This window comes from Ostrea edulis, chromosome 6 (assembly GCF_947568905.1).
Source record: "Ostrea edulis chromosome 6, xbOstEdul1.1, whole genome shotgun sequence".
NCBI classification, from domain to species: Eukaryota; Metazoa; Mollusca; class Bivalvia; order Ostreida; family Ostreidae; genus Ostrea; species Ostrea edulis.
This window is the reverse complement of record NC_079169.1, coordinates 80,551,146-80,575,595: the sequence shown is the minus strand read 5'-3', so window position 1 is coordinate 80,575,595 and position 24,450 is coordinate 80,551,146. Positions and strand designations below refer to the sequence as shown.

The 24,450-nt window shown below is 34.7% G+C and overlaps 3 protein-coding genes across 8 annotated transcripts in view; 2 read left to right on the top strand and 1 right to left on the bottom strand.

The window, feature by feature from the left end:
• Positions 1-407: 407 nt before the first annotated feature.
• Positions 408-1,631, top strand: LOC125647386 (nucleotidyltransferase MB21D2-like). The gene has a single exon (XM_048874067.2). The coding sequence runs from the start codon at positions 408-410 to the stop codon at positions 1,629-1,631; it is 1,224 nt and encodes a 407-aa protein (XP_048730024.2).
• Positions 1,632-4,346: 2,715 nt separating this feature from the next.
• Positions 4,347-22,002, bottom strand: LOC125645692 (palmitoyltransferase ZDHHC17-like). The gene is made up of 15 exons (XM_048871467.2): positions 21,931-22,002; positions 20,497-20,729; positions 20,086-20,163; positions 18,822-18,892; positions 18,402-18,540; positions 17,356-17,518; positions 15,995-16,120; positions 14,073-14,212; positions 13,582-13,682; positions 12,496-12,623; positions 12,179-12,335; positions 11,622-11,705; positions 11,278-11,435; positions 6,669-6,829; positions 4,347-6,394 (listed from the first exon to the last, which is right to left on the bottom strand). Exons 1-15 carry the CDS (start codon positions 21,976-21,978, stop codon positions 6,226-6,228), a joined length of 1,956 nt encoding a protein of 651 aa, XP_048727424.2. The 5' UTR covers positions 21,979-22,002; the 3' UTR covers positions 4,347-6,225.
• Positions 20,728-24,450, top strand: part of LOC125645689 (zinc finger CCCH domain-containing protein 11A-like) — a 23,285-nt gene continuing 19,562 nt past the window's right edge. Inside the window, exon 1 of one of the 6 annotated variants that reach the window (XM_056140937.1) lies at positions 20,728-23,997. Coding sequence is in view for 2 of the 6 variants with exons in the window: in XM_048871464.2 (XP_048727421.2) it covers positions 22,337-22,374 (38 nt within the window). In the remaining 4 variants the exon portion in view is untranslated. The remainder of the gene's footprint in view (positions 23,998-24,450) is intronic. The other 5 variants (XM_056140938.1, XM_048871464.2, XM_056140939.1 and 2 more) reach the window with 5 other exon arrangements.

The window sequence follows — 24,450 nt, the reverse complement described above, 5'->3', positions numbered from 1 at the left end:
GTGAAAACATAGTATTCTGTGTAATTCAAAGACATCGAGAATAAGCTAGTACTTTAAATTGTTATCCATAAAGTTTTGTATAAACCAAACACTCGAATCTCAGAATACGTGTACACTACAACAGAAATCCAACAAAACTACAGCAGTATCAAAATCTCCATGATTTTGAAAATTCCAGTCTTTTCTAAATTTAATTCACTTTTTTTGGACCGGGGTGTAGATCTTCACTCAACACTGAACCTGAGTTATGCTTAGAGTAACATTTCGAAGTAAAACCAGGAATGGGTGCGAGAAATGGCATCAGCCTCCGTATATACTCAATCTTTAAATGTCCCGCTCTGACTACTCGGAGTCTAAGTGTTCCACTCAAGCGGGAAGTTGTAAACAGAATTATAATATATACAATCATGGCGGAATGTGTGTATACCAGTAACAGTTCGGATATTGACCGACTTTCTGGGCAATCTCTAAGAGCTCTCAATGATGCGATAAAAGAAACAATTCTGGGCGAGGAAGGCTTCAAAACAATGGATGACATTTCTGCCAAAATATTTCCGTCCGTTTTCGCAGCAATCAGAAACTGCTTACAAAAACCCTTACAGAAACATCCACGTTACGCTAGGATAGATTTTCTGTGGACAGGGAGTACCTCTGAAGGAGTGAACATCCCCAATATGTCGAGGAAAGCTGACGGGCAGGTGGAAATGGAATTTGAAATGGATATTTTGTGCGTATTTCGGGATGTAGATGTTGGGACTACCATGGACAGCCCCGTTGTAATGGTGGAACAAGAAGACACCAGCAAAGGATATTTTCTCCTTTATGTCAACAGCGCAGAGTGCAGACAAAAGTGGGGGCATTTTTGCACTGTCCCCGGCCTTCCAAAAAGAAAAGAGGAACGTTATTTAAATCCTTTACTTATGGTGGAAGATTTGTACAAACAAATTGAACACATATTCGGACAAATTCCACTTTTGAAGGATAAATTTACGCTGGAATTTAATCCCCCCGCCGTGACGCTTTGTTTAGGAGGCTCTGACAATGTAAAAGTTAGCTGTGATGTAGTTGTTGCTTTGGAACTTCCCATCTCTAATCTTCCACGAGGATTCTTCCCTTGGATTCAATCTCATGGACAACCCACGTGGTGCGAAAACGATACTTTGCAACAATTACGAAATGAAAGTTTGCATTTGGTAGGGAAATGTTCTCCGAAGGGACAAGCAAGAGTTGAATGGAGGTTATCGTTTAATAGACTTGAACTTGGTCTTCTAAAAGAAATTCAAGCAAGATTTCCATCGGCTATCACATGTTATAGAATTTTGAAAAGCATACGGCTGTGGCATTTGAACTACCCCGATTTTCTCCATTCATACCATTTGAAGATGATATTCCTACGTGCGTGTAACATCTTTCCAACATCTTGTTGGTCGGAAGACAATATTGCATCCAATATTCTTGGTCTTCTAGACGATTTATTTCATTCTTTGGCTACCCATCATCTTCCAAGCTACTTCTTTCCGGAATGTAACTTGATAGAGGGAATTCATTCCGATTTCATCATGACATTAATACAAAAACTTAGTTACGTAAGAAAAGACCCGATTCAGCATGTTATCAAACTGAAAAGATGAATGAAATATATTATAAGAAACGCATACTCCATGGTCAGTAGAAGCACCGACGAGTTGAAATTGCGATAGCAAGATGGCAATTGGCCTCGTGTTGTGAAAAAATGCTCTAATCACGTGAAAAATACAAATAATCTTGTTGTGTTGCTGTCATTTTTTTTAACGATTTGGGTGAGATGTAAAGTGGTTTCGAGCGAGATCAAAACTTGAACTCGAGGTAGACAGAGCACATTTATTGCAGGTAACTGAATTTTAATCAATATAGGGAATATACTCTATCGATCGATAAGAGTACTCCCCCTCCCCTATTCATTAAAAAAAAAAATCAGATACCCGTGGACAGAGTGAGGGGGAGAGGAGAGAAAAGGGAGGAAATCTATAAGGAAGATGTGGGCCCCCTGTCCTACCTGTTATCGTCATGCATCTGTCAGGGGCGTGGCTACTATGCACGTGCTTCCACATCATTTTGCATAAAATAAAGAGAAGTATAATAACTTAAAACATTTAATAAACCATCAAATAAAACTTTCATGTTCAGGTAATAATCGTAAAATGTGTGGTTTGTGTCTGCCCTATCGATTGGTTCTTATATTGGAAAATTATTATCGCTTTCACAAGAATATGTTGTAAAGAAACGTTTCAAAAAACAGCAGACCATCACCGATTTGTTCGGCAACAAACCGTCAACTGATCAACCAATAAAAAAAATAAGGAGGATGTTCAATCTGGTACAAGGTGCCCCCCCCCCCCCCCCCCCCCCCCCCCCCCCCCCCCGACTATCACGGCATTTTTCAGAGCATCGATCCACAAGGATAACTTCAAAATTCTATATATTTTGCATACATTGCAATTTTAAAGTATACATAATGTATTCAAATTTAGAATAAAAACAGGAGGTTTTAAAGCAAAAATTCATATAAATTGTTGTAAGCTGAAATTTCACTGGCCCGGGGTCTTGGGATGTCGAAGCAGCCTTCAAACCCCCTGCCTTAATTTGCGTGCTCATTAATTATCCCCTGTAATTAGCTACGCCCCTGTCTGCAAATTCTTCTACTTAGTTATTAGTTTTACACAGGTTGTGAAGCTGTAATATGCTAAACATCCCTCCCCAAGGGAAGCAACACAATAGCATCCGGAGATACATAACTTTTTCGCAATTCAAACAGATAAGTTCGGGGCATAGTGGAAACGTTTCAGTTCGACCCGTCTTCCCCTGAGCGACTCTATTGCATACAAGGAAGAAATATCTAAACTGTTATTCATATACATAAATAATGGAAACATCGGATAATTTGTTTAATCGGCAATTAGTCTTCGCCATTACCCTGTTTATACATCCCTATATTCAATTCTTTATTGACAATAAAGCACGTGCAAGTGTTATTAGCCATGTAGTATAAAATACATACATATACCTATATATTGTATTACATGGTCTATCAACAATAATAATTTCATTCATATGTCGATTTGATATATCCCAGTGAATTCGAAATAAAAGACACCACAGAGTCGTCCCCTTCTGCTTCATACTTAGATATTTTATTGAAAGTAGACATTAACGGCAAACCGACAACTCAACTGTATGACAAACAGGATGATTTCAGCTTCTCCATCGTCAACTTCCCATATCTATATTGCAATATTCCATTATCACCTGCATATGGTGTTTATATCTTTCAACTGATTCGATACACAAGAGTTTGTTCTGCTTATGGTCAGTTTATAAATCGAAGCAGGCTACTGAAACAAGTTGATGGTGCTGGGGTTCAACAGTCTCGTTTAAAGTCAGCATTTCTCAAATTATATGGTCGTTATAACGATCTAGATTGCCAATACAACCCATCATTGGACCAAATGCTGTCTGACGTGTTAGGCCGTTCTTGGCACACATATTTTGACTACGGGTAACTCCATTTACCTGATCAGGATAAAGACTCACGGCAGTTGTGACTGGTCGACAGGGGATGCTTACTCCTCCTAGGCACCTGATCCCACCTCTGGTATATCCACGGGTCTGTGTTTGGCCAACTCTCTATTTTGTATTGCTTATAAGAGTTACGAGAATGATCACTGTTCGTTATCTTCACCTTTCATGGTATTATTTTGTAACAATCCTTGGTTTCTTTTGTAGATACAATATTAAGAGGGGTCAGTAAACAACATACAGGATAATCATGACATTCCTTGTAGTTTTTACTCGCAGAGTTGAAAGACCTGTGCTTTTGTTGAGAAATATAATACATTAATTAGAGCATAAAACATTGGTATATGTATGTGTGTGTATATATATATATATAAAACTTATACGGTGCCAATTTTGATGCACCAGATGCGCATTTCGACAAATTATGTCTCTTCAGTGATGCTCAGCCGAAATCCAAAATAACAATGAAGTTTTAGAGCTATTATAGGCAAAAACAGTGTGCTAAAAAAGTGGAGTCAAATTCGTTCAAGGATAAGAGCTATGAGTGAGGGAGATAATCCTTAATTTTGAAATGAATTTCTAAATTTTATAACAGCAATTAAATATACATCCGTATTTTCAAGCTAGTAACGAAGTATATATATATATAATATATATATATATATATATATATATATATATATATATATATATACTAGTGTTAAAAGAACTAGGCACATAAAAACTACCCTGCAAGTAAGTCTAAGCCATACATGCCTATTTCAATACTCACTTTCCCCAACAACTGAAACTTTATTTTCTTCAGTATTTATTCAAAATGAAAATCAGGGATATCCTACATCATGATATAAATTTATCACAGAAGAAACAGTAACATAATATAAAAGTATAAAAAGCTTGTTTTGTGAATATTAAAGTTGTGACAAAATGTGGTGAACAAGGAGAACACAAAATATATTTTCCATAACCATTCATTAACCGATTAAAAGCAAACCATGTATATGTAAATATGTGTTTGCTTTTGTTACATTTTCAAATTACTATCTCTCTCTTGCTTATATTTTGTAAAATATAAGTGCTTTTCATTGCTAATTAACATAATTATAGTTAATCGACTATAATTTTGATTATGTATTCTCCTATGACTTTCAACTACAACTTGGATTTCTGTACATTGTATTTGTAAAGTATGCAAAATTGTTCACGCTTGCTCTGGCAAAAATTGGCATATGTTTTTACCATGTACTTCACATACTAAAAATAGGTCATTGAGTACTAGTTTTGACAGAAATGATAAATATTTAAAGTACATGTATTTACAAAATTCTTCATGAAGTACCTGTATATTGGAATGAACACAGATCAAGTGTTAAAAATCTAACCACCAACACAGCCTTTAGAGTGGACAATATTCACAACAGAGCAAGTACAATGTACTATTGATACTGGTGTGAGTAGGTAACACCTGCCTATACATGTAATACACATTTTTTAAAACAACTAATTCAGACATTTTGTTTTTTAAAACAACTACATGTAATTCAGACATTTTGTTTTATAAAACAACTAATTCATACATTTTGTTTCAGAGGCACTTAACATAAACACACAGAAACTCAGATCACATGACCATTCCAAATTCAACTGCAATTTATGGATGCGTTTAAGGATGTTGCTGCATGTATACAAGAATTTCAAGTCTGTTTTAAATGCACACGAAAAATGCTTATTTGTCTTGTCTCTCCAACTGCCACTACAAAGAATTTCCCAATGTACATGCATGTTCATAATTTGCAAAGCATAATACATGTACCGAACAAGATAAGCTGCTTGCAATAACACTTTGAATGTTTCTTAAATATAAGGGCATAATAAAGCCCATTACAAGACATCCTTTGAATCTCCTGCACAGATTCCTGTATACAGTATATGTGTATTGAGAATGAACCTGACAATGAATTATTTCTCAGCATGAATAAGATTTAGTGAAGGTGCACACAACACATGAAAAACAAAAGAACAATTTGGCAGAAGTAAATGCTTTGTGTAATCCACATGTACAGCAGAAATGTAAAATCATCCCAGCTACTAGACCTTCAAACAGAGGCATTGATCCGTCAGCAAACATGTGGTAACATTTACATAGGAATATGATTATAGCAAAAACATCTCGTGTACAACATGTACAGGGTATTTCAAAAACATCCTTCAGTTTGGACAGAGTCTTGAACTTAGAAGCGCATATACCCATACTTTGTTTACACAAAGTAAATGTATCATCTTTATATCAATACAGAACTAAAGCATCATCATCAACACTGTTGGCATCATAGAAATTATTTTTGGTTTGAAGGGTTTTCTCTCGGTTCATATTGTTATGAATTTGATAGAAGAGAACATCCACACCTCAGCATGCATTTTGTGTGTTACTGAATGTCTTATTATGTTGATACAACATGAATCGAATTCATGATACAATTACAATGGATGAAAATAAATAAATTACCCCCCTTAACTTATACTAACATGCTTGTGTACTGATATATCTAAATCTCTACAAAAAGAAAAAAGAAAAAGAAAAAACAGCAGAATTTTTTAAAATCTAAACTAATATAAAATGAGAAAAAGAACTTGTTTAAGTAACATAATAAATCTACTGCATTCATAGTATCAAACAAACTGATAATTTTCTCTTGATACACCAAAATTCATTTTCCCTAGAGGATGTGGAGTTTGACCAGGAAGAGAGTACAGATTCATCCAATCAATTCTGTTGGGACGAAATAATCCACAAAACTGGAGATCTAGAATGTCAATAAGGTTCCTGATTGGTCCCCGGCTGCAAAACAGAGAAATGTAAAATCTTACATGATGTGAACCTAATTCCAGTTTTCATAACACCTAGGACTTAAAAACTTATAAAAACTTTTTAAAAAGATAATCTAACCAGAAATAAATATCCAGTAATTTACTCTCAGTTACCAAGAAAATAAATTCTTCCCATAAAAAATCCCACTTCCTCTTTGTTAGTTCTCCCTAGGTCTGCAATTCACTGACAAAGCAGTCTGAAAACAATCTAGACAATCTACTTCTAGATACAATGTATCACTTACTTGAATGGATTTTTGGTTTTGTGTTTACATTGATCATTTTCCTTGGTGTGAATATGTCCATGGCCATGGCCATGCCCATGGTTCTGAGAGAAATTCCCTGACAAATACTTGTATCTGCCATGATTCATTCTTTCATTGGTTGTCATGCCCAGCCACACTACCTATAAATATACACCAGTGTCAGATACTTATTGTACAGTACAGTTAATCATATGTACAGTATAGTTAATCATTATAAAGTACAGTTAATCATATGTACAATACAGTTAATCATATGTACAGTACAGTTAATCATTATACAGTACAGTTAATCATATGTACAGTACAGTTAATCATATGTACATACGTGTAACAGTTAATCATATGTACAGTACAGTTAATCATATGTACAGTACAGTTAATCATATGTACTGTACAGTTAATCATTATACAGTACAGTTAATCATTGTACAGTACAGTTAATCATTATACAGTACAGTTAATCATTATACAGTACAGTTAATCATATGTACAGTACAGTTAATCATTATACAGTACAGTTAATCATATGTACAGTACAGTTAATCATATGTACAGTACAGTTAATCATATGTACAGTACAGTTAATCATTATACAGTACAGTTAATCATATGTACAGTACAGTTTATCATTATACAGTACAGTTAATCATATGTACAGTACAGTTAATCATTATACAGTACAGTTAATCATATGTACATACGTGTAACAGTTAATCATTATACAGTACAGTTAATCATATGTACAGTACAGTTAATCATATGTACATACGTGTAACAGTTAATCATATGTACTGTACAGTTAATCATATGTACAGTACAGTTAATCATATGTACAGTACAGTTAATCATATGTACAGTACAGTTAATCATTATACAGTACAGTTAATCATATGTACAGTACAGTTAATCATTAGTCATCACTGAATAAATGTTGATAGTGAAATGAATTTACAAACATTGCCTGACATAGAAATGTTCACTCTAACCTCTCGGATTTTTCAGTATGAACATACAGTACATGACATGAGTTTTATGCGTGTTCCACGCAATGCAGTGGAACAAATTTGCCCCAAACACGGTGGACCTTTAAAATTGTCGGCACCTTTGAAGTCCTATTTTTTCTGCGCGAGCTAGACATTAAAGTCCACGGAGGATCTCCGTAGATGCCACCTGTACCTCTGTCGATGCCACCATGTACATGTACCTCTGTGTGATAAAACGACGAAATAATTTCCGAAATGATTCACCCAAAAAACCTTTTCGCTTGGCCAGCATCCCATTAATTATTTAGAAATTAGCTATAAATCATTCAATTCTTGTAATTGTTGTTTAATGATACGTTGGTGTTTTCGGTACATATCCATATGTAGACTTCCCTGCAGACATTCATACCTTTTTATGAAACACCCAAATTCTCGACATCCTGTATATAAACACCTGTGTTATTCCCACCACTCGTCGGTACATTGTTTCACGGCACGTGCAGCACAATTTCACCAAATAAAATAAGGGCCATGAACAACGACAATCACATGCCAGTAATTTCAATTTGATAAATAGCAGCTCAAAGAAATGTGTACCATAAGCGGTGGTTTATTTTTAACGTAAGGTTTCCATTGTAATTAGGAATAGGTGATTAAGGTCTGCTATATACATGTTTACATTGGAGATGAATTTCATTATGTACTCAACTGTGATGCAATGTGAGCAAAGAATCAAATTTTTATCACCTAAACAAATGAAAATTAAAAATATCTTTACTTTTAAATAAACCTTTATTTTAGAAAACTCCGTACTTTCATTAAGAAAATAAATTGAGCTCCCCTACCTAGAATGCCCATACTTCACATTGATAATAACACGTTTTTTTTTTTCTAACTTGATAAATACTTTATTACACGCATGTATTATTTACTAAATGCATATAATTACAACAGCTTTTTGTCTTTATATTTTTGTATACCATTGCATAATGGTGATGAGATCCAATAAATTGAATTGAGTACATGTAGTCTTGAAATATCACAAAGTATACAGTTGACAACGATTGAAATAAAAATGCAGATGTTTTCTCGTTTATTCAGTGACTCACAAACTTGCGCGTCTTCTGAATGAAAGTTGTAAAACAAACGTACTAGGTTTTGGTCAGTTATAACATAATACAGGGGTAAAGTTCATCTCATCTCTGCCAGCAATGAGTTTTGGGTCAACTGTGCCTTTGTGGATGAATAATCTTGGCTAGCGAAGATGGAAAAAAAATATGCCTAGATAGTCCGCTTGCATTAACATGTATTATGAAGGAGAAATCGAAGAATTATCCAGTAAATCCAATGATGTTGTAGTATATATAGCATGTATTTACTTTATTTTTGACTGAGAGGGAGATAGAGAGTTAAGCACGTAACATCGTTTTAGAACGGGAGGGGGGGGGGGGGGGGGATTTAACATGTAAAGACAACAATATGGGAAATTAAAAATATCAGAATGAAAGGAGATGGAAAATTAATCAGAAAGAAATTGTACTTTCAAGATTTATACTGAACGTATTAAACTTCCCATATCTGCATACATTCCTGAATATTATAATCAATGATTACCAATGCTCTCTCTCTCTCTGTTGCTTTCATTATCTTATGCATCTATATTTTAAAATGATTTCATATAGCAATTAAAGATGGCGTATATGAATAAAAGCAAATAATCGTTAAGTCATTTTTTCATGAACTAGTTTTGACACCGAGGATTTACATCCTTAAATATTGATTACAAGCACGTAGAATCGGAAAGGGTGTAATTTGAAAGCTTGAAAGTTAAGGATTTAGCTTTGTAGCTTGTAGTGACCTACCCACTGCACGATTTAAGAAATTGAAGTCGGAAGGGGGAATTGAGACAGTTTCAGACTACTACACATACACACACACACACCCCACACCCACACATGTACACAATTTAAGGTTTTCGTAATCAGACAATTTAAGCACCATTTTTTGTTGTTATCTTATTGCTTGTCAAGAATTTTACACAACTTAACCAGCAACATACCCCTTCTGATACATTGAAAACTGTTAGCGAGGGGCTCTATAAAGTTCAATCTGCAGTTTGGTCATACTTTGTCATTCAATAACTTATTTAAAATAAAAAAAGTTTGTCAGGTTAGCAGTACCAGGGACCTATATACTAATATAGGTCCCTGGCAGTACTATGTTGTATGACTATAACAATGACCTGTGTGTAACTTGTACATTCCATGTACATGTAAATTCGAAGAGGTTTTCGCCTCAGTAGAACAATTGGGGGTCAACTAATCCATGTATTTGAAATCAACAGAAGTGCTTGGCTTCTTGTGGAAAGTGTGAAATATATTGGGTCGGCGCAAGATACCCGTGATCTTAGACTAGATCTGATATCGTGCTGACCCAATATATTTCACACTTTTCATAAGAAGTCAAAACCCAAACTAGCTAACAGTAATTTAGTTATACTGTGACAAAGACCCTAGGAATTTGCATGGTATATACTTATTATACAAAAATCATTGCATTATCCAGACACTCCCGATGAACTTTTTTTTTTAATGAAAACCTCTATCAAAGTACATTGAACATAAATCTCGGTCAAATGTAATTAACTCGGGATTTTAAAAATAAATCATTCGATGGTTTGTATTTTTGCTTCTATTAATTATGTAATAAATCAATTCCAATTTGTTAATCATCGACAATGCTCTAATTTCTATATTGCATCAAGTTATTTGTCAAGATGCATATTAACACAATATGATGGAAGTAATTATGTTAAACAGCGCATTTGTCAGAGAGAGAGAGAGAGAGAGAGAGAGAGAGAGAGAGAGAGAGCACATCCGTAATTATTAAATATCCCTATTACATGTTGTACATGTATGCTTTTTCATTTACTGAATATACTAATTCGCATTCAAAACAGGAATTGCCTGCAAGTACGCATTATTTAAACATAGAATTTAAGAATATTTTAATGAAGAAAGAAGACTAAAAGAAAAAATTTCAAAACCAGGTTTTCTCAAAAACATAATATATAGTGTTTGGTATCGTTGGAATTGGCTCAAAATGCTGAAAAACAATATAAGTATCAGGGGGGAATATATTGACATTTATTCTTTCCTTAAAATTCCACCCTTATCATGATTATTTGGCCTGCGGCACATGAACACGGAGGACATGGTGCATCTCCGTGGATTTTCCACCGTGGTCTTTCCATGGTGGGGTGTATAAAACTTGTGTCGTGTACTGTATATTGTACCACAAATTTGTGTTTTTCATGAAAGGATCATGCTAAGTCCCCTCTCCCAATCATAAAATCAAGACCTATATTATCTTAAAACCCAAGAGTTTTTTCTTATCAACCCAAGACAAATCAAAATAAGTGATTTATAGTACATGTATTTTATACAAGCCTCAACTGTAAAGTTCACTCCGTTCCAAGAATAATCCAGGACTTAAAAAAAATCTATTCTCAGACATTTTACTGATGAACTGGATATCATGAACAAGGTGCTCTGCTTTCAAAGAGGAACCTGTGCATCTGCATGAACTTTTAAAAAGAAACTTACTTGATACAGCTGACAAGACAACAGGACAGACACCCACACAATGTGAACCATAGCATTGGCTCCGACCCAGAAGACCCAGGGAGAGGCTTTAAGGACTTTATAAATAATGCCTGTGATGCCATCATCATATATGTCAAATGGGCAGTTCACTCTCCAGTCTGTGATATAGAATCAAATCAGATCAAAGAATGCAGTTTAACATCATAAATTCATCAAAGTATTTATTACTTGTCTTATCAAATGTTACAGCTATCAAAGGGAAAAGAGAATGAATCCAACTATTTTTCAAAATGGACCATAACAATATTTTCAAAATTCACTTCATAACATTGTGTATCACTCACAAGCGAAAGTTCCATGAACACACCATGACAGCATCAGCAGCAAGAACATGAGGTAACCAATGAAGTATTTGTGGTTGTAGGCACCTACAAAGAAATATAGTCAATCTCAAAAGTTTTCCTTATATTTATTTTTCCAAAACATTTTGTGAATAATTCCCTGCCAAAAGACTTGAAAAATATTTTCTAAAATTTTTCTTTCAAATATTTATCTAAACCACTTTATGGTCATTGCTTTTTAGGAACAAATAAAAATTAATTCACCATCATAGCTTGTAACAACAAATAAAAATTAATTTAGCATAGCCTGTAACGACAAAATCCTGTCATATCATCACCTGTTTTTATGTTTTATATTTAAATTTAAAAAAAGATATATGGATTCTGTTAAAAATCTTTTTCATCTATTTTGAAATTGAAAGCTTCGCTAAAGGGAAAATATGTGCACAAATTACCAACCATAACGAATCAACGATAAAACTTCAACAGGAATACCTCCTGCACATTTCAAATTATCAAAGTGTACTGCATCATATATTTAAGTCTCTCTAATGTCCTACCAATACAGTTGTCTGTCCACGGACAATGATGATCAAATTTGGCTACACATTTATCACAGACCGAGCAGTGCTTTGATCTGATTGGCCGATGAATCAGACATGTGCTGCAGAACTGATTTAATGTCAATGTCTGTTTCTCAGCTAGATCTAGGATTGTCTGTAAGCAAAAATAACAAACATTCACAAAACTGAAAAAAATGCAGTCCTATTTTTTCACGGTACAATAAGCCTGAATGAAGCGGTAAGTACAATTACAGTGTATCATTTGAACTGGAGAGAAGTGAACCTTTACTGATACATGGACACAGTTCACTGACCTGTAACTTTTGTTCTCTGTTGGATTTAATAAAGCCTGGGTCTACGTTCCAAGCCATGTAGAAATTGTAACACAGTAAGATTGTATTCAGCCAAAACAGTACTGCCTTTGTCCACGTCATTTCTACATCTAATCATTGTTCAGGAGTGCATCAGTGTATAGCCATGTTGAATCTTACTTTATAATTGAAATATTACAGCCCATTCGCTATCACAGGCAATGAAAATAGTTAGACAGGCAATATCAAATAGGACTCATCAAGTTATTCATTACATGTAAATAATTCAAAGATCTTAAAACATTTGAGATTTTAGGGGCGAGATCAAAAGATAGATGTCAGATAAAAATCTAAATTCAAATAGTTAGAGGGAGTGGGGGTGGGGGGGATAAAATCTCTTGTAAGTTTCTGTCATCCTCATCAGACATTGATTACACTTTAGTGGAACAAGAGGACCATGGGCCACATCGCTCACCTGAGTCACCTTGGCCCATATCTGCATGTAAAACCTTTGTCCCTATTGTGGCCTGATTTTTACAAACTTGAATCTGCACCATGTCAGGAAGCTTTCATGTAAATGCTTCTTTGGCCCAATGGTTCTTGAGAAGAAGATTTTTAAAGATTTTTTCTATATATTTTTATTTTAAAACTTTGATCCCCTATTGTGGCCCCAACCTATCCCCGGAGGCCATGATTTGAACAAACTTGAATCTGCACTATGTCAGGAAGCTTTCATGTAAATTTCAGCTCTTCTGGCTCATTGGTTCTTGAGAAGAAGATTTTTAAAGATTTTCCCAATATATTTCTATGTAAAACTATGAACATTTAATAGCTTTAATGTACATTTTCATTTGTGAATAAACAGTAGAAAAGGTATGGAAAGTGTTATTTATAATCATATATTTTTACTTGTTAATCGATTAGTTTCAACATTCATCATATTTAAGTTTTAAAGGGGTGGGGGAGGGTGTGTCTTGGTGAAAACTATGTGAATTTAGTTTTTTGGTCAGACATTGAACTTTTGATCTCGCCCCTTTTGTAAAATTGGATCCCTCTAGCCATCATGATTAACACAGAGGAAAAGGATACACGGAACCAGGTACACGAACCAGGTGAAGTACATCATTAATTTAGAGCTTAAATACACTGACACAGGCACGACATTCATAAGCCTCTCATCAAAGAAAAACCTGGAAAAGCATAAAACAGCGTGTAACTGTAGAGCTTAAGTCTGCTGTCCAATCCCATCAAATTATCTAAATCATAAAACAGCATGTAACTGTAGAGGCTTAGCCTGCTGCCCAATCCCATCAAATTATTTAAATCATACAACAGCATGTAACTGTAGAGGCTAAGCCTGCTGCCCAATCCCATCAAATTATTTAAATCATACAACAGCATGTAACTGTAGAGGCTAAGCCTGCTGCCCAATCCCATCAAATTATTTAAATCATACAACAGCTGTAACAGTACATACACTCAAACCCCACTGCTCTACTTTCATACATTACTTGAATATTTCAGCCTGTTTCATAGCAATCACAGTCACATAACATTTGACAAGAGTTTGTAAACCTTACACATTAAGAAACTTCCAGAACCCCACACCCAGCAGGGCAAGGATGAGTTTGTAGTACCACGGCACGGAGAGTTCAGGAATGACTCCAATGGCATACACAGCAAAGAACGGAAACCACCACATCACTTTTCTCCTTACATCCTGAAACACAAAATGACAGGCATCCAAAGTTAACAATCATATAAAGCATGTCAAGAATTCAAAATACATCCACTTTGATTCAATTTTGTAAAGATCATAATTGTTTAAATTGTTTACAGCGATGCTGCATAAAAATGACATGCAATAAAAGAGAGAGAAAAAAAGAAGAAATGAAAACAGGATCGCTAAATTTGGATTTAATGTATGTAAACGTATATTGATGAGCCCTGTGAAAAAAAACCCCCACTAAAACATGTTTAGGATTCTTATTTCTCTTTTTAAACTTTGTATTCACCATGTAGTGGTATATATTTTTGTCACTGAAATACATGTAGAAGTGTAGTTGGCAATCACTTGAATCTTTTTATCCAATGAAATAAAAATATTGTATATGAATGAAAGGGGATGTATGCCAATGCTCATAGCTGTGTTCGCGTTGGTGATGGCTACAGTGAGGAGTTTGCTGTGAGGGTCGGAGTTCATCAGGGGTCAGTACTCAGCGCTCTGCTTTTCATCATCATACTAGAAGCTCTTTCACGCGAATTACGCACCGGTGTTTCCTGGGAGGATCTGTATGCAGATGACCTGGTTCTCATTACTGACTCGTTGGATGAATGTGTCAAGAAGATTCTGACTTGGAAAGAAGCTATGGAATGGAAAGGATTGAGAGTGAATGCGAGCAAAACCAAGATCATGATCTGCGGTACGGGTCTTGACCTACTTCAGGACTTGGGCAGCTTCCCATGTGCTGTCTGTCGTACAGGTGTAGGCAGCAATAGTACTTTCTGCAATGGCTGCAAGTACTGGGTGCACAAGAAATGCAGTGGGCTCGTGCGCCTGTCTGTGGACCCTGACTTCAGATGTTCAAGATGCAGAGGAACTGCTCGCCCTCTTGACGGCAGGCCGCAGAGTGATATCCAAGTTGGTCTGGACAAGTTGGAGGTTGTAGGCTCCTTCTACTACCTCGGAGACATGCTTTCCGCAGCTGGTGGCTGTGACCTTGCAACCACTACATGTGTGAAGACCGCTTGGAAGAAGTTCAGGGAGCTGCTACCAGTCCTGACATCACGCCACCTGTCGTATAAGACCCGTGGTCGAGTGTATAACACCTGAGTATGGAGCGCTATGCTCCATGCCAGTGAGACCTGGGCACTGACCAAGCCAAATCTTCATCGCCTACTACGCAATGACAGGGCCATGATAAGAAAGATCTGTAACACCAAGCCTGAAGATGTAGGTTCAACTGAATTGCTGGGGCGGCTTGGCATCGATGACCTCGACCTCATCTTAAGGGAAAGAAGACTGCTGGTATGGCCACGTTGTCAGATCCAGCAGTGCAGTCAAGTGCACTCTAAAAATACAAGTTCCTGGGGGACATAGAGTTGGTCGGCCAATGCTATCTTGGAGAGAGCTGACGGAGAAAGATCGTAGAGAATGGGAGCTCTCTACTGCCGACCCTCAAGACTGGAAAGAATGGAGATCTGAGGTGAGATCTGCCATGCGTGCAGCTAGCCAGATACCTGGAAGGGGGGCCACTAGTGTGTACAATACCCGTAATCCTGCACGGAAATAAAAAGGAACCGACAACAACTACTTAAATCAAAAATATGATTTAACTTTCTTGATCTTTTAATCACCCCTTTATTCTAGTCTGTGGTGCAAATAGATATACATGTAGATGTAGAATTGTGCTTCTTGAAAATACAATGTATGATGAAAAATCCTAGTGAAATCCTTGCAGGAATTTTTAGCAATTGATAATGAATGCTTGATGACACTGACCTTGTTCCTGGAGAATTTAGTGAAGAAGTTTTGTTGGTCCAGCCCTCTGTCTGCTCGTTCCTGTCTCATTCTCTTCACTATGTTGGCATTTTTGTGCTCTGCAGCTGTGTCCAAGGCAGTCTGGCCCTGAATAAAGAAATGTGATGCATAAGTATCCCCCGACAGTGGATAAAGTACCACAATTGTTCAAGTTTTCATTATATTTTGCATATGACATTTCAAAGCCATTTTAGATCCAATTTTTAAAACCTTCATGCATTACAAATTGTAAAGAGTTAGTGGTTTTTAACACTTTTGAAATGCAGTAAAACATACTTTACAATAAACATGCTTACAGTGAATTCAAGCTTATTACAAAGTGAGATTTATTCCTCTATGAGAGGAAAATAATGAATACAATAGTGGATAAAACCAATTGTTTTTTGCTGACCCCCAAGGTTTACTATAACTGTGTTTCACAGTAACCCTTTACCTAACCACTGAAGAGATAATAACAATAACATCAATTGTTCACCAGTTTCTTTTTACATACTTGGAAGATTCGAACCAAATATTTTTTTTAACAAAATTTGAATAAAAAACTCAAGCAGTTGTACATCAGGAAGTTATGAAAGAAATTGCAGGAAATTTTGTCAGTTTATTAGTAGTAATTTGTATGTATCTTAACACCCTGAATTTTGTTCTTGGTATGTATCTTAACACCCTGAATTTTGTTTTTGGTATGCATCTTAAAACCCTGAATTTTGTTCTTGGTATGTATCTTAACACCCTGAAATTTGTTCTTGGTATGTATCTTAACATCCTGAAATTTGTTCTTGGTATGTATCTTAACATCCTGAAATTTGTTCTTGGTATGTATCTTAACATCCTGAATTTTGTTCTTGGTATGTATCTTAACACCCTGAAATTTGTTCTTGGTATGTATCTTAACACCCTGAATTTTGTTCTTGGTATGTATCTTAACATCCTGAAATTTGTTCTTGGTATGTATCTTAACATCCTGAAATTTGTTCTTGGTATGTATCTTAACATCCTGAATTTTATTCTTGGTATGTATCTTAAAACCCTGAATTTTGTTTTTGGTATGCATCTTAAAACCCTGAATTTTGTTCTTGGTATGTATCTTAACATCCTGAATTTTGTTCTTGGTATGTATCTTAACATCCTGAATTTTGTTCTTGGTATGTATCTTAACATCCTGAATTTCATTTCCCTGCACAGATTACCCAGCAGCCCCCCCCCCCCCCCTTATTTTTTTAGCCTGTATGAAAGTTAGACATTTCCAATAGTATGTGAAAACCCACAGAGTCAATTTAAATTTTGTTAATACAAATTGTACTGGAATCTTGTGAATTTGTTACCTTTGCATTCAGAATATCCAGATCAACATTCTTTTCAAACAACATTTTCACCACACAAGTGTTGCCTGTCTGACAGGCAAAGTGAAGAGGTGTGTTCCCATTGACTTTGTCCTGTTTATTAAGTCCAGCCCCCATGGTCATCAGGAGTCGAGTTGGGTCATAGCTACAAAACAATTCAGATCAGTACTGTAACAAAACTTGTAACACTTTCATTCAAATATACTCTGGTAATTATGTACATGTCTTCGTTAAAATGCAAAGAAAAAAATTACTTTTAGATAATCTGAAAGTGTCTTCCAATGTATATATACCATACATCCATACAAATAAAATACAAAAAATGATATAATCTAGGATCGCAGCATTAATAGAACTGGTTCACGCTTTTAAAAAAAAATATTTTTCATTTTTTATGTTAAACATTAAAAATATAACTCATTTAATGTTGACAGCCAAACTTTTGACCTTCTGAATGCAAGAATAAATGAAATATTTTAGCCTTAACTCTGTGTTATGTAAACAAAGACTCCAGTCTTTTTGTTTAAAAACAAACCAGTGAAATGTTTATTTTGTAATACAAAGCATACTAATTTTGCTGTCACAAATTTAACTTTTACCTAAAGAATACTTGAAATGTGATACATACAATAAACTTAGATCAATATCCATTTCTTTGAAAAACTTTGTAAACAATAACATACCGCAACCTTTGTTTACAAAACAAATAATAAACTCTCTGAAATGAGCATCTGTGATAATGTATAACGTAGATGTTTTGTGAAACCTTTCTAAAACACATTAGACAGTGAAGTTTTGATCATTAAAAGTGAAAAACAAACTTTGGGGGGGGGGGGGGGGGGGGGGGGGGGGAGAGAGAGATCGTGAATCAGTCCCTTTAATACGTGTACAGAATATAATAAATTTAAACCAATCTGGGGCCTTTGAGGGCATACAACATACCTACCCAAACACTCGGTAAGCTGAGTTCATGCACCCTGTACCTACCCAAACACTCGGTAGGCTGAGTACACGCATCCTATACTTACCCAAACACTCGGTAGGCTGAGTACATGATAGGAGTCATTCCACTTCTGTCCAACATATCCACATCACAACCCTTAGCGATCAGATAAGCCACAATGGCTGTGTGGCCAAACTGACTGGCTAAATGAATACAGCTGAATCCTGTCACATACCAAAAACAGTTTCACGTTAATATATACCACTACAGATCAGAGAAAACGTTTTGTAAAATAATAGAAATCATTTCCATCTATTTCTTTCGTAGCTGAAATATTTGTTGTCTGAGCATCAAATTATGAAATATGAATTTTTCAAGGCACTCTGGCATATGAAATTCTCCTATGAAATTCAAAGTCCCTGTTTCACTGATGTGCACAACTACATCAGTTTCCTAACAGTGGCAGTAAATAACATATCATTAAATTTAATGTTTCAAAATGTACCTTGTCCATCGCGAAGAGTTGGATCAGCCCCAAATCCCAAAAGCAGAACAACCATAGATAAGTGCCCTTGTCTGTAAGAATAAATAATTGTACAACCTATACATAACAAAGTCCAGTAATGTATAACTAAATGAAAACATGTCAAAATCCATATTTAAAATATGTATAAAAAATAAAATAATGTGAAATGGCAAGCATTTCTTGTAATTCCTTCCTCTTTATAAACTTATTATAATTTACTTCCTCGCTGTTTATCAGATGAATAAACAGTGTATGAGAATATCATCCTACTCTGTATTTACACTTGTAATGATAGGCATTTGTTCTATCCCACTGTTATCATGAATAGAACAATACTTTGTGTTAAATCTAAAGCAAACTAGCATGGCGCCGCACCATGCCCTTTTTATTTGCATCATGCCCTTTTTTCTCTATAAATTTTTTTCAAATATTTGTTAATGTAAACAATTGTTCTTTATTTCACAAGGTTGATTGAAAAGTTTAAAATCAAGGCAGCAGGTATTAACTTTTAAATAGGCTAAATGATTATTCTATTACTATCATAGCATGATACAATGAAAGTGCCCCTAAATTGTCTTGCCGTGACGAAAAGCGCCCTTTTGAACATATGATATGTGCGCCCTCTCTAGATCCTAGATTTAACACTAATACTTTGTGGGAAGTTTGGGTCAAATTAACATTCACTTCTGGGGAAAAAAATTTATATTGTGAAAGTTAACAATTGACATACATAGGCATACATGTACAGACAAAGAGACAGAAAACATTGACCAGATATCCTCACAGGAGACTATGATTCAGGTTAGCAATAAAGAAGAATGGGTGATGATGAATTTAAAAAAAAATCCTTCCAAATCTGACCTTTAACCTTCAAAATTTTGCAGCCCAGTTTTACACCCCAATGAACATAAGATATTTTCTAATCACTCTGATACTCTACCCTGGAAAAGGAGCCATTAGAAAAGATCTGATTTTAATTAAACTGCCCAGTTTCACTGACATAATTCAGAATCTAATCACAAGTACAGTATGTATATAAGATGTATAACAATATGATCAGTACAAAAATTTCTAATTCTTTCCTCTCGATGACAGTTGTGAAGATAGGCAGATGGGCAGATAGACGGATGGACAGAAAGGTGAATTCTCTGGGCATTGTTTGTAGGTAGGCATTTGTAACCTGCTTACTGATAAAATGAAAGTATATATATGATAAATGTATAAACAAGTATTCTCTACTAACCTTGTTGCCCAATGCAAAGGAGTGGAATCTAGATCACCTCCAAATTTATCAACAATGGCACCCTTTCCAATTAAATATCTACAAAATCGCAATATCAATTTACTTTCCTTAATAGATGATTCAGTTTTATTCCCATAAAATACCTTTACATAAAGCATTACTGTAATAATTTTCAGATTCACAACTATATACATTTGGAGTTCCTGAAATTTATTAGTCAATAGGTTTTGACTGGTCCACTAAATTTCTTCAGTCCAATAAAAGATCATAGTACAGCATATTTCAATGTTTGAACTTGTAAAATTATTCGAATGACTAGTATGTAAGAAACAGATTTTTTTTTTTAAAAATTGCACAGAACTTTCCCTTCACAAAGATTTCTCAAATAAAGAAATGGAATTCATTTTGTACCTTACAATATCTATTCTGTTGTTAATAGCTGCCCAGTGAAGAATGCTGACATTTTCTCGGTCCATCTCATTAACATCCATTCCACCTTCCACAAGTTCATAAACTCTTGCCATGACACCAAACTGAACAGCTCGCACGATGTCATAATTGCTGTAATCCTCCTGACCTGGCTGCAGGTCCACCCTTGCATCTTTCTGTTTTTCTGCATTGCTTTGATCTTTACCAGGACCGCCCTTTTAAGAAAAAGATGTAATCATTAAAATTGTACTTAATAGGGGGCAAGATCACAAAATCGACGCCTAATAAAAATCTAAATTCAAGTAAGATTACACAAGATTTTGGGGAACAATATCTTAAATGAACATTTAAAGACTCCATTGCCTTTCATTTGAGAATATACAGAAGCAAAAGTATATACAGTGTTATACAAAGAGTGTTAATAGTACTTGATGATCAATTTTGATCAACACTCATCATATTCAATCTTTAGGGTATGCGTATATTTTTGCCCAACATTGCCCTTTTGATTTTGCCCTCATGAATGTTCAAGAGAAGACAAGCAAACTCTCTAAGCTCAGGCTCACTGTTTTTGATAGTACATCTTCAAACCATTACAACACACCTTAAATCTCAATGTGTGCAGGTTTTTTTAATGCATAATAGCGAGCGCATTAAAGAAATGTAAACAGTCACATCACAACTACCAGGCTACGTCACAACATGCTCGTTGCATTTCCCGCTAAACTGGTTTCTACATTGGCGAGAAGAGCAAGACAGTAATCCTACGTATTGACAGTGAACCAGATTAGTTTTCCTTGTTTTCAATATAAATTTTTTGAAAATGTATTCAGATATGCTGCGTTCGCCCCAACGGTCACACCGTAATCATATTAATCTAAGGTCAAAGAGATGTTACTTAGTGGAATATAATCACATGGGCAACCAAAAGGAATTTATTTTGCAACAAAATCCCATAAAATTTGTAAAACTCTGGTTCTGAATAACTCAAGGATGATAAATATATTTTAAAAAATCATATAAATACCATATTATACAAAATAAACCTATAGTTCTTTATCATTTATCCATTGCAGTATATTACATTGCTTGAACAAAATTATTTCCAACACCAGAAAAGAAGATTTTGCACGTCCTTTCAACACTTCTGAGTAAATTCTCATCAACAAGAGTTTCATATTTTGCCATGAATACTGTTGTTTTCTTTGATATTGACACCATTATCTACAGTTTACGATTTCGAAATTTTATGGGCAAGGCTAAGAACTGAAGTGGAGGTGGATCTCCTTCTTCAAATCAGTAATAAAAAGTATTGACTGCCTTTGCAAGTTTTTAACATCAACCTGTAACAAAACATAATATCTTTCAGTAGTTTATGAAATTTAACAATGTAGAGAAGAACGAAAGCTAAAATACTTCTATTAGAGGTTGCACAGGATTGCAACTAGGATCTACTTCGTCCATGTTTGCTAGAGAAATTTACAAACCAAACACGTTCATATCCGACATAATATCGTGTATATATTTTTTTAGTTATGCTATTTTTCAGGTGTGTATTTAATTTCGAAAGTCAATATACAAAAACATGTAGAACAGAGTTCATATTCATATTCCCCATCGAAAAAATTTATCTATATTTCGGAAATATTTACTCCATTATATCTAAGTTTAACATGTATAGTATGACGTCATTTCCTACAACAGGTTGGAGGATATTATTCATAATTTGTGTATAAGACGAATTTTATTTCATGTGTTTAAACGTTTGTAAAAGTCTGTTTGGTATTTTTCATCTGCAGAAGTGTTGTTTAGCATCTATCATATGATTCTTTCTGGTGACAGTACAATATTGAAAACAAAGTAGGCCTAGTTGAAAACGATGGTTTTTTTGTTCACATTTCATGATCCATTACGTCACACATTGCTTTAAATATGGATTTCGTTCTTGAAGTTTGATATCCAGTTATATTACGTTTGTGTTTCCGTTGTGAAAATGTATTCTGTGTTGGTGGAAATGTACAATGTCTTTTTAATGTTCCGTGGGTACAAACTAGGAAGTCTTTTGATGATCTGCATATATGATGATGCCATGGCTATAACTTGATGATTTGTAAAAAATATTTATTTACCACTTTCTCGCTCTAGGAGTTTTTATCATTTGACATGGCGTAATTGTCTGAAATTACAAAGCTGCATTAAACAAATAATTCTAAAAAGTACATGTTGAAAGTTTGAAACAAGATAATGACACACTGCACATCAATGCTGTTAAGATGAGTGAGCCCTGTAGTTTCATGATGATTTCTCTTCTTTATTTTTCACCTTACAATCTTCAATATGTAACAATAGAAAGATGCCTATAGATTTCGAGGTTGGAGGGTCAAAATTCAGAAACATGATAAAATTTTTCATGATATCAAACATATAAAGCTATGAGATTTAATGGTTTATAGTAGGTGTCAATGGTCAAGGTCAATGCTGTGGGCAATTCATGGCTAAATCAGTTCTTTAATGTATACAGGAAATATTCTGAAAGTGATGATTATGTACCAATTATTTTTGATGAAGCAGCGTTTTTCTTTCACCATATGGGAATGGTACCAATCTCATTCAATTGGGAAAAATAGCATCAAAATAGAATTCATTGGGAATTTTTATTCATGTCAACAAGTGGCATTTTAAAAATGAACACTGAATAAACCACATTTTCATGAATAAACAAGTATTCATTGTTGACAATTTTACAAACGTGAGAAATTTTATTGACCTACTTTCTATTTAAGAGGAAGTGAAGATATTGGTTAAATCGTACAACTTTTCATACATAGCAAATTACGAGCAGCAAATTACGAAAACTTGGCAGTTTGATACTTTGCATTTTTTTGCCTCATGATGGGTGAAATATCAATAGTATTTGGCATTGAGAATGGTACTGTTTATCGGACCCAGTCAAATAAAGGGGGGGGGGGGGATGCTCTAAAGTATTATACAATGATGATCTTGCATTAAAAAAGATGCCAGCAGTTCTTTAATTGGAAAACAACTTCAAACATCTCTCTCATTCATGACTATCTCAATAGTTTGCAGATTGTTCAGACTGAAGAAAATGATTATTTTGGGCATTTTGAGACTTTTCACAAAAAATGATGTACTTTCAATGCCTGTTCTTCATACAGTCATTGCATGTGGGTTATGGAGCCTTAGTCTATTTGCACATGTCATCCTGTACTTCTTTTGCTTTAGTCTCTAAACCATAATTTCTGTTGTCCCATCTGTCCTGGATCAAGTGGATTGTAGCATTGTGTACCTTTGTTGTGTATGTTTCAACATTTGTAAATGCTGGGATTCTTTGGTTAGATGTAACCTATATCAGAATCTGTGTGAATTGAATCTTGGTAGTATAGGTATTAGGCAAATGCCAATGGAAATACTTGGTGAAGCTGTTGTTGGAAGAAGTGCTGGAAAGTTAAGATCATTCTAGGGGTATGTTACAATTTTCAGATTTATTACTATTTTTGTTATAATCAGATACTATTTAATTATAATATTCCAACTATTTGTCAAAATTATTACAGTACTATTTAAAATCATTTATTTTTGTGGTGGTTGAATTATTTTTTTATGATTATACAGAACATATATATTGACATACAAGTTCAAATCATCCACAAAAGATTGAACTGGAAAAAATGAACAATCAATTACCATATTTTTAAGAAATTCAAAATATTCAAGTTCTTCAGTATTGAGTAACAAAATCAAGACCTCTTGAACATGTTTTTTCTATTTCAACAGTGAATCATTAAGATTTAAGACCACAAAAATAAGTAATTTGCAATACTTTAAAGCAATACTAGCCGTCATTTTGGTGTTGAAAAGTTTTGTTGCTAAATTGTGATTTCCTATAATAATACTATTTCAATGACAGAAAAAAAA

Excerpts from the sequence above, each read along its gene's own strand:
- LOC125645692 (XM_048871467.2), bottom strand. The coding sequence starts at position 21,978 with ATGGACGAAGTAGATCCTAGTTGCAATCCTGTGCAACCTCTAATAGAA. Across the intron at positions 20,164-20,496 it reads AACAGAATAGATATTGTAAG|ATATTTAATTGGAAAGGGTG; the intron begins GTACAAAATGAA and ends GCGATTTTGTAG. Across the intron at positions 6,395-6,668 it reads AAAACCAAAAATCCATTCAA|CCGGGGACCAATCAGGAACC; the intron begins GTAAGTGATACA and ends TCTGTTTTGCAG.
- LOC125647386 (XM_048874067.2), top strand. The coding sequence starts at position 408 with ATGGCGGAATGTGTGTATACCAGTAACAGTTCGGATATTGACCGACTT.